Genomic DNA, 8,792 nt, shown 5'->3' on the forward strand with positions numbered 1-8,792 from the left:
TGTTAAAACACTCACACTGCAATTTGACTGCAACCCCTTAAATTAAGCACTCATTATAACTAAAAGGGTATTAAGGATTTAAAAATCACCAAAAACTGGAAGCAAACAAGGGTGTTCAGACATGAACACTCAAAGGAATTCCAAACTAACCCCTTGTTAGAATAAACGCTGAATTTCAAACAACTACGGTTCAGCATATGATGCCTTATTTACTATTGTAGAAACACTCCCCTAATAAAAGACAAAATAGTATTAGCCTATAGTATCAAAGGTTTCAAAGAGTCAGCATTTTAAATCAACCAGGAAATTTAAAAAAGAAATTCGTACAATAACTAGACAGACCCCCACTCAAATAGGGTTTCCCAAGGCAAGCGATCCTTCACTGGCATGGTTTTCAGCTCATTAAAGGATAGAGCCTCAGAGCCCAAACCCAAGCCGATCATTCGCTGGGTGCGCAACTCAGCAAATTGGCCCATGGTTGTGCAGGAGGACCTGCTGTGAGGAGGAAGAGTATCCCGGGCTCCACGTGACGAGAGGCAGGCCCGGGCAGGACCAGCCGGGCCACACGCTGTGAGCACCTCCCTCGCTCGGCAAACACCACGCTGGATAATCTGCCCATCAGAGGCTCCGCGGGATGCCGGTCTCAGAGGGGATGCCGTGAGCACGAGAGCAGACACAGAGCCACTCATTTCACAGCCCTGACAACAGGAGCCCCGCGAACACTCACCATCTTATCATATCCCAGCTTATTACAGCACCTCTTAAGGTTTAACGCAGTGCATAACCTTTCACATCACACTAAACATAAACAGAGACTAATAAGACTACACCATTTAATCATTTTCATTGAGAGAGAAAAAAAGCCATGTGTGTTCAACACTTTTATTTAATTTTTACAAAAAAAAAAAAGGTGCACATAACTCCGTTGTGTTTGCTCTCGTTTCTGAAGATGCCCAGAGTCCGTATCCCTGATAGATCTTCTGAAGGTGTGTGAAAGACTAGGACGTCTCCATTTTGTAGCCGTGTTTTTCGAGCTCAGCTCTGCGGGGAGAGAGAAACGGGTCTTAAAGCAAAGGACGCTGAGAGTTCTCAAATAGCACAAAATGAATGTACTTCATCTCCCCCCCGGTTCAAACACATTACAGCTATACGTAATCACTTCAGGCAACTTCAAGTGATTTAAAAAAGAAAAAATATGACTTTCATTACATGTCCCATAACATATGCTTCGTAGTAAATTCTTCAGAACTGTCAGGACTCTCCCTAACGGTCACTAACCACCTGAGATGCACAGCAATTTACAGGCATAAAATAAAACGAACAACAAAAAAATGATGGTTACATCATCACAGTGCACATTTTTAATGCTACTTTGTACATTGTTCATTTTCTGTCCACACTACATTAACTACTGTAAACAATGCACAGTAAATGCACTGTAAACATACTGTAAATAACTTCATTACCTATGCACATTATCCCACTAACGCATCATAGTCCAGCCCCGAATCTTGTATATAATTTATTGTTTTATATTTCATATTTTTATTACATGTTATTTTTCTTCCTGATTGCTTTAGTCTATTAATGAATATTTTTTATTTAAAATTTGTATTGCTAGCTCTCTCTACATCTTTTTACTGCACAGTCCAGGAGTGACTTAGGTAATACATTTCACTGCATAAGATGTGACAAAAAAACGATCTTGAATCTTGTATTGCAGTTTAATCACCAAAAAAATAACGTTGCACCACACAGCAAAGTTTAGAGTGACATTACATTTCAGTGAGACCGACTAAGTTGACAGACTGCTGAATACAATTTCAAGGCGTAACTCATAGACAAAATAATATATCTGACACAAAGTTTTTAGAGAAATGGGAAACCAAAATGAATCCTGAATCTCACATTGGAAAAAACTGGTAAAACGTGAGGCAGTCTTGAATGTGCTGAAGACCTGCTGTGGGCTAACCCAGTGTTAGAATTACCACCAATTACTAGGAAAGACTTCTTCAGTTAACTCAAACCCTACAATTGACAGCATCTCTTAACTCCCCTTAGAGGAGTCATTGTGGTTTAAGACCACCTACAATATGCCAGTTTCCAGCTTGTCCTGTAATCCCTAACTACTTAAAGATTTAATTTTATATTTGAAATCTATACAGTGTTTTGCCGAACTTGTAATGCCTGTTTTTCATTTGTGGTTTTTTTTTCTCATTTTACAGGAAAACAAAGAGGATCTGTATGACTTTTCAAATGACCAACAAAAAGGGAAAAAAACAATTAAATCCCAACATAGATGACAGCAGAATGAAATGCTTGTACCACCTAAAAACTGTAGAACAGTACTTACACTTTATAATAATAAACACACCAACACATGTACAATTACATAAGAATTTTACTCAGCTGAAACATGCAAATATTGAACGGTATTTTTCTATATTTGAAATCCAGTTACTATGTTCAACTGACACACTAATGCCTACACTGTAAATACAGATTATCACTTTTTCCCCTGTTTTGATTAAGTAACTAAAGCCTATTAAACAGGTATTGAAAAGAACCAGAGGATCGCTTTACCTCAACTGATTAGAGAAGTCATCTTCTACGTTGTCATCATCCCAGTTATCCTCCCACACGTGAGCATCTTCATCCTCGTCCAAGCCAGTCCAATCTAAAAACATCAGGTCACAAATTTAACTATGGATGTTTTTCAAAGGCATTACACAAAAGCACAAACCTGTAAGTATGGGACCAAAATGGTTTAAGTTATTTGGAAATGCAGTCCCCAATGACTACATAACTCAAAGAACAAGCTCCGTAGTCTGCATTCTGAACTTTAAGAAAGTAATCCCACATTATAATCTCCAGTTTTAGTTTTAAAAAAAGTCACTTTAAAGTTAACTTTATAATGATTCCACATTCAGACACCAGCAGGATTTTGGAGTGTGCCATATTTTAATAAGTTTAGCTACAACACTAATGACACAAATCTAACCTCAAAATTTAACACATGTACCATCATGCTTTCAAAGGTAAAGAAATTGTGTCCAAAACGGGATTTATAACCTGCAATATATGTGAAAATACATGTCTAGAAACACAGCAAGCAGTCTAGTTACACAATTACCAATATGTCACAATTCGTAAGTTTTGAATATAGCAATGACACAGTGTTTTTAAACATAAAGGGCAATACAATCATCTACGGATCCACTAAACAAGTAACTTCCCAAAGATGTATGGAATTATAGTTTTAAGACGGGCAGGCGACATCCATTTCTTGCTACCATTTCTGAAAAACAAGAAACTGAATTATTGGTTATTGTGCACATATGACTACTGTCACCAAATCCAGGATTCCAACTCCCCAAAATATATCAAAATTGTGCATTCAGAAATGTATTCGCCCCACTGTACTTCTGGCATCTTAAAAAATACTTGCATTAATATGTAGAACACTATTTATGATAAGCTTCATAACTTTCAGTATGGGATGGACAGGATATATAGAAGTGAGCCTAAACACTTGTCAATGTAATATTTCGAAACAAGGTCCTGTAACCCGAGAGGAGACACTAACAAAAAAGCTTCAACCTTAAACACACATACATATTCTGAAATTTAAACATTTTAATACGAGTTTTATGTTTACGTTTCTTACATCAGGTAAAGGTTTTTATTAGTAATATCTTTAGGAACGTGTAGACATCAGTCTGTTGCTAGGCCACCGTGCAGGCTTACAACCTACCTGCCAGGACTAGATGATTAGCCGTTAGCTGTGTATAACAGGACATGGCTGTACACAGCCAACCAAATACGAGCGTATAAAGAAACGAACCCAAATGCCCTATATTACTCTTGTAATTAATAGAAATAGCAATTTATGCTAACATCGAATACATTCTAAATATACTTAGTTTGAAATGACGAACACAGAAGCAGCGCTAGCGTGCTAACAATAAATACACAAATGAGTTAAACACACAAGTGGTAGGACTTAATACTTATGAAATCATCCATTTAATTACACTATAGACGCACTGTCAGATACTTCACCAGCGAAGTTACGGTATTTTCTTATCAAAGCGAGTCGCTCACAAACGGTAACCAGCTAGCTAGCTAACCAACTATGACACTCCTCACTCAGCTGAGTCACTCTCCAGCGCAGCCAATACAGTCCATCGTATACTTTTAAAATACTGGCTAAGCATTGCTCATGTCGCTTCGACCACAAGTGATTTACCTTCAGCTGGAAACTCTTCAAACTCGTCGTCCTCCTCTAACAATCCTAAATCGACCGTTTGTTTCTTTTCCGACATGTTCGCGTTTTCCCACACCGGACAATTCACTTTCTCGAACGTGTTTTCCTGTGGAATTATGGGACGCTGGCGGTTGTATAAAATTGCGCATGCGTATTTAGTGTTTTTAAACGATAACATTAACTAGGCGTCTGGGGCTATAATGCGCAGTTTGTCATAGGTTAAAGAACGGATGATCTCAGGTGGCTAGATAGTAATGTAATCCACTGAGTGGTTGGGGGGGAAGACAGTGTAATTTGACGTTTTATCCTTAGATAACATATAACAGGAATATGTTTTCCACTGAGAAGATCTATTTTTTCTGATGTTTTCTAGATAGGTATCAAGTAGTTGTCTATAAGTAAATGAGAGTGTATCACTACAGAACAATATATACTTCTATATATGACAAAATGAGAGCTTAAATATCAGTACAAGCAGGCAGTGACTAGGCAAAGAAACAGCAACATTATGGTGTTCCATTACTTCCTTTGGCCTGCATTTACAGAAATACAATTTTTTAGCAGTCTTATCCTTGAGATGCTTTTCATCCAGAGAACTCTTCAGCCACGTGAAAATATTCTGTTATAAAGAGCAAACACCCACATCATTGTTTTTACAAATCCAGACAGCTCTGCAACACAATGTCTGTCAACTAAGGGTGAAAAATAAGCTATAAATCACAAACTGAGTCATACGATATTAAAATTACCATAAAACTGTAGCAGGGATGGGACAGTCCCTCTTCATAAACTTTGTGGGCTTTGCAATTGTGTGTCTCAATTAGGAGAAGCGTGAGTCTAGATAGATCAGGAATATGAAAATTCGAAAGTATTTGTGGTACATGTAAAAATGCATCTTCTGAGGAATGTGTATGAAAATTTCACTGTTTAGACAACTGGAACATAGTGAGATTATCCATGGGCATGGGATTTATTGGAACTTTGTCATGTGACTTCTGATGTAGCAGTCGCAGAAAGCCAAACAAGCTGAATCTAACGATTGATGTGGGAAAAGACCTAAGTGTTGGAATGAGCACGAGGCCAACTGAACGAATCACACCGGAGGGCGATGCCGTAGACGATTAATCACATTAATTTGTTTTTTATTTGAATAATCCACCCATATCAATCCCACAGTAATTATCAATGTTTTAGAAAGAATAAAAGAAGTAGAGAGCTATGACAACATGTCTAGAAACACAGCAAGCAGTTACGCAATTACCGATAAGTCACAATTTGTAAGTTTTGTATATAGCAATGACACAGTGTTTTTAAACATAGAGGGCAAAAGTAACTAAAAAATACTGGAACAACAGACAAGATAATATGATTAAGAAAAAAAATCGAGTTTGTGTCAAATGCGTATAAGTTCGAGAGTGAATGAATTGGCTGGGAAAAGAAGTTGCCGTGCTTAGTTTAAAAACAGAGCAATTACTGAGAAAGTACAGTGGGCAGGTCATTTCTCAGAGAGCAGATGCTTACGGTCTCTGAGGGCCTGGGAAGCAGTGCACCACGGCACTGCATACCGCTGTCTGCTGTTACACCGTGGCGCCTGCAGTCTCCTGCCGCAGACACCGGGCTGCCCAGACGGACTCCCGGTCCTTTCTTCGCCATCTGAGGATGCCTTTCATAGACCTTCCAGGACAGACTCACGCTAAGTCTTCGCTGGGACCTCAGCCCAGTCTGGCAGCCTCTGCTCTTGGCCCTATCTGGCCAGGTGATCATGATATCACCCCCGCGGCATGGGGGGGGAGGGGGGAGACCCTTAGAACGGGACCGTCATCGCTCTGGCCCCCTCCTCGCTGATTCCCCCCTCAGATAAGGCAAAGGGCTCCTTGTCTGGCAGGGAAAGTTACAATAGCTTGGACAGGGACTGCCTACCTGTACTGGAGCCATGAAACTGATAATCAAGCCCTGTGCCCGATCGGGAGCTAGAAGCCAGTTTGTCGCACAGGACGGAATTTATGGTGATGGAGATTCCGTAGAATCTGAATCCCAACTCTTTGTAGACCTTGCAGTTAATCCTGTGTGTCCCTCTTACGAGTCACGGCATTGTTTGTCATTTTGAAGGGTAGACATATGGGGGAAAAACTGGAATATTATGGGATATATTGAATTATGGGCATGGATTAGAGTCTTTTAGTCATCTAACTAATGAGATTAATTTCAGAAAAACATGTCGGCTTAGGTCTTAGGAAATCTGCCCAGGTTGATATTCTTCCAGGGTACATCTGTCAAGATTCTGTATTAAACTTAATCCCTAAGGATAGGCCATTGTGTTTTGTATGAAGGCAACCATCATTCAAGGAAGATGTATAATTCCTAAAAGAGTAAATAAACAGCATTTTTCTGAAACATGATCAGAATTATTTAATGTGGTGTGAGAGAAAGAAGTGTTTGCTTTAAGTTTATTTTCAGATTTTTTTTTTTCATCCTGCCTATTTCATTTAACTGTCTGTCATGAAGAATTTAAGTTTCATATTTTCTTCTGTCAGTCTTGAAAAGGTCTGTCATCTGAGGCTTGAAGTACAGTTTGCTAACAGGCTAATAGCCTTTATAGCGAGACAATCTGATATTTGTCCTTCCATACCTTCGGTAATCCTGTCTACCTTCGCGGCTCAGTTATGGTCTGGCTTAAGTTGCATATTTTGTTTTTATCAGGATTTTGCTGATAAATGCTATCAGCGGGAGTGAAATGAAATATGGGAGGTCTATCTCATGTTGCAAAAACAGACAGTTACCATTCCAGGTTAAATTGTTCATATTTCAAACAACAATGCTGCCTTTATTGTAGGGGTACTTATAAATCGGAAATTATTTGTAATGTGGGCCGGATCAAATAGTTAATAATGTGAACCTGGCAGCGGTTCAGCAACTGTGATATTGAATTGTTCATTATTGTTGTGATCTTAAAATAAATGTAAGTGTGGTTATAAATCAGGCATAGATCTTATATTGATTATAATGGACTGAATTTCTAGTTTTGCTATTTCATCCAAATTCAACAGTGCCTGTCCAAGTGCTTCAGTAATATATGGGACGTATATCGCACAGATAGTTTATCTCCAATTTTTTTTTAAAAAAAGAATATTCATCTATTTTTTTCTAACAGCCTGACATGCGAAGACCCTAAACATACAAATGTTGAAAATGGATCAGAGGACCACAACAGGTGGACAGTGATCCGTCACTGTTTTTGAAATAGACAATTAAAGAGACTGGAACATTTATTACTGAAAACCTTACAGATATTAATGTATAAAAGGTGAGGAAGTCAACAGATGACCAGCACAGAGAACACTTATAATAATTATGATAATAATAATTATGATAATTGTTAATAATAATAATAATAATAATAATCAGAACAAGGATATTAAGAGCATACATTGAAAATGGAATAAATGTAACAAATTTGCCGATACATGGTTTGATAGGGAAAATTGTGATTGTTTATTTTTATCGTGGACTTTGTAGCAATTTGCTCATTTGACTTTAGTCTGTAAGCTTGGAGACATCCACGCTGTTGTGTCAGAAGGTCCCGTGCCCCAGTGCAGTCTGTCCACAGGCCTGTTACCCTACTCGCTCCAAGGTGTGATGTACACTTCCGTACTTATTTAATGACTAACGCGTTACGTCCCGCATAGTCATGGTTAATGTTGCGTCCCACTGATATTCAGCAGGTGTTTGGCACCCTTGGCGTTTCAGAATATCGTGAAGAGACCTTGGGAAACCGAACCAATTTTCCGGGTCGCTTCTCCGCGACACGGATGACATTCGGGTCAAAGCGGCATCTCAGAGCTTCGAAGCCTCAACAAAGGTCAGCACTTGTATAAACACGCCGTGATACACCTTGGCATCTGACTCTTTCCCATACAACCTCGGAGTATTGATCCGGTGCCGAAGTCGGCCTCTCGTGTTACCGCGTTATTTCCTCTGCACGCTTAGCTTTGGGGAGCTCCAGGCTCACAATGGGGGCCTGTGTCCCCCAGGCTCACGTCGCGGCCTGGGGTGACTGTTCCCCTTTGTCATACCGGCCCCGCATCTACCGCTCCACCCGGGTCCCACCCTGACAGCCTCAAGTGTCCGTCCTTCAGCAAGTGCTTTGCTGAGTGCTGAAGGAGTCCCAACTCTAATACCCATCCGTACTTCATATGTCATCCCAGGCGTATTAAGAACAAATGACACAACATGGCATGGGTGATAGTGATGGCCTTTCATTTATCCTCACTAATCACCGGCATGGTCTTTAATGTAGCCTCACAGTGTGCTCTGCTATTTGCCCAGGCATCTAAAATACATCCCTGGTAATATAATTACGTTGTTTCCCCTGGCATGGGGTTGATATTTATTTTATTCTCTGTGTTAAATGTGTGACGCGAAGGCAGCATGCTCTTTAGGACGAAACATTTAATGTAATTTTTGATTTTGTGGGCGGCTCTGAGGTTTAATGCTTCGGTATGTTGCCTCGAGCCCCCCTTGGGTT

The 8,792-nt window shown here is 39.6% G+C and overlaps 1 protein-coding gene across 1 annotated transcript; it reads right to left on the reverse strand.

Moving 5' to 3' along the window:
* Positions 1 to 868: 868 nt before the first annotated feature.
* sem1 (SEM1 26S proteasome subunit) lies at positions 869 to 4,409 on the reverse strand. The gene is made up of 3 exons (XM_048994294.1): positions 4,250 to 4,409; positions 2,584 to 2,677; positions 869 to 1,041 (listed from the first exon to the last, which is right to left on the reverse strand). The coding sequence occupies exons 1-3, from the start codon at positions 4,323 to 4,325 to the stop codon at positions 999 to 1,001; spliced, it is 213 nt and encodes a 70-aa protein (XP_048850251.1). The 5' UTR covers positions 4,326 to 4,409; the 3' UTR covers positions 869 to 998.
* Between the last annotated feature and the right edge of the window lie 4,383 nt (positions 4,410 to 8,792).

Source organism: Brienomyrus brachyistius, chromosome 23, assembly GCF_023856365.1.
Source record: "Brienomyrus brachyistius isolate T26 chromosome 23, BBRACH_0.4, whole genome shotgun sequence".
NCBI lineage: Eukaryota > Metazoa > Chordata > Actinopteri > Osteoglossiformes > Mormyridae > Brienomyrus > Brienomyrus brachyistius.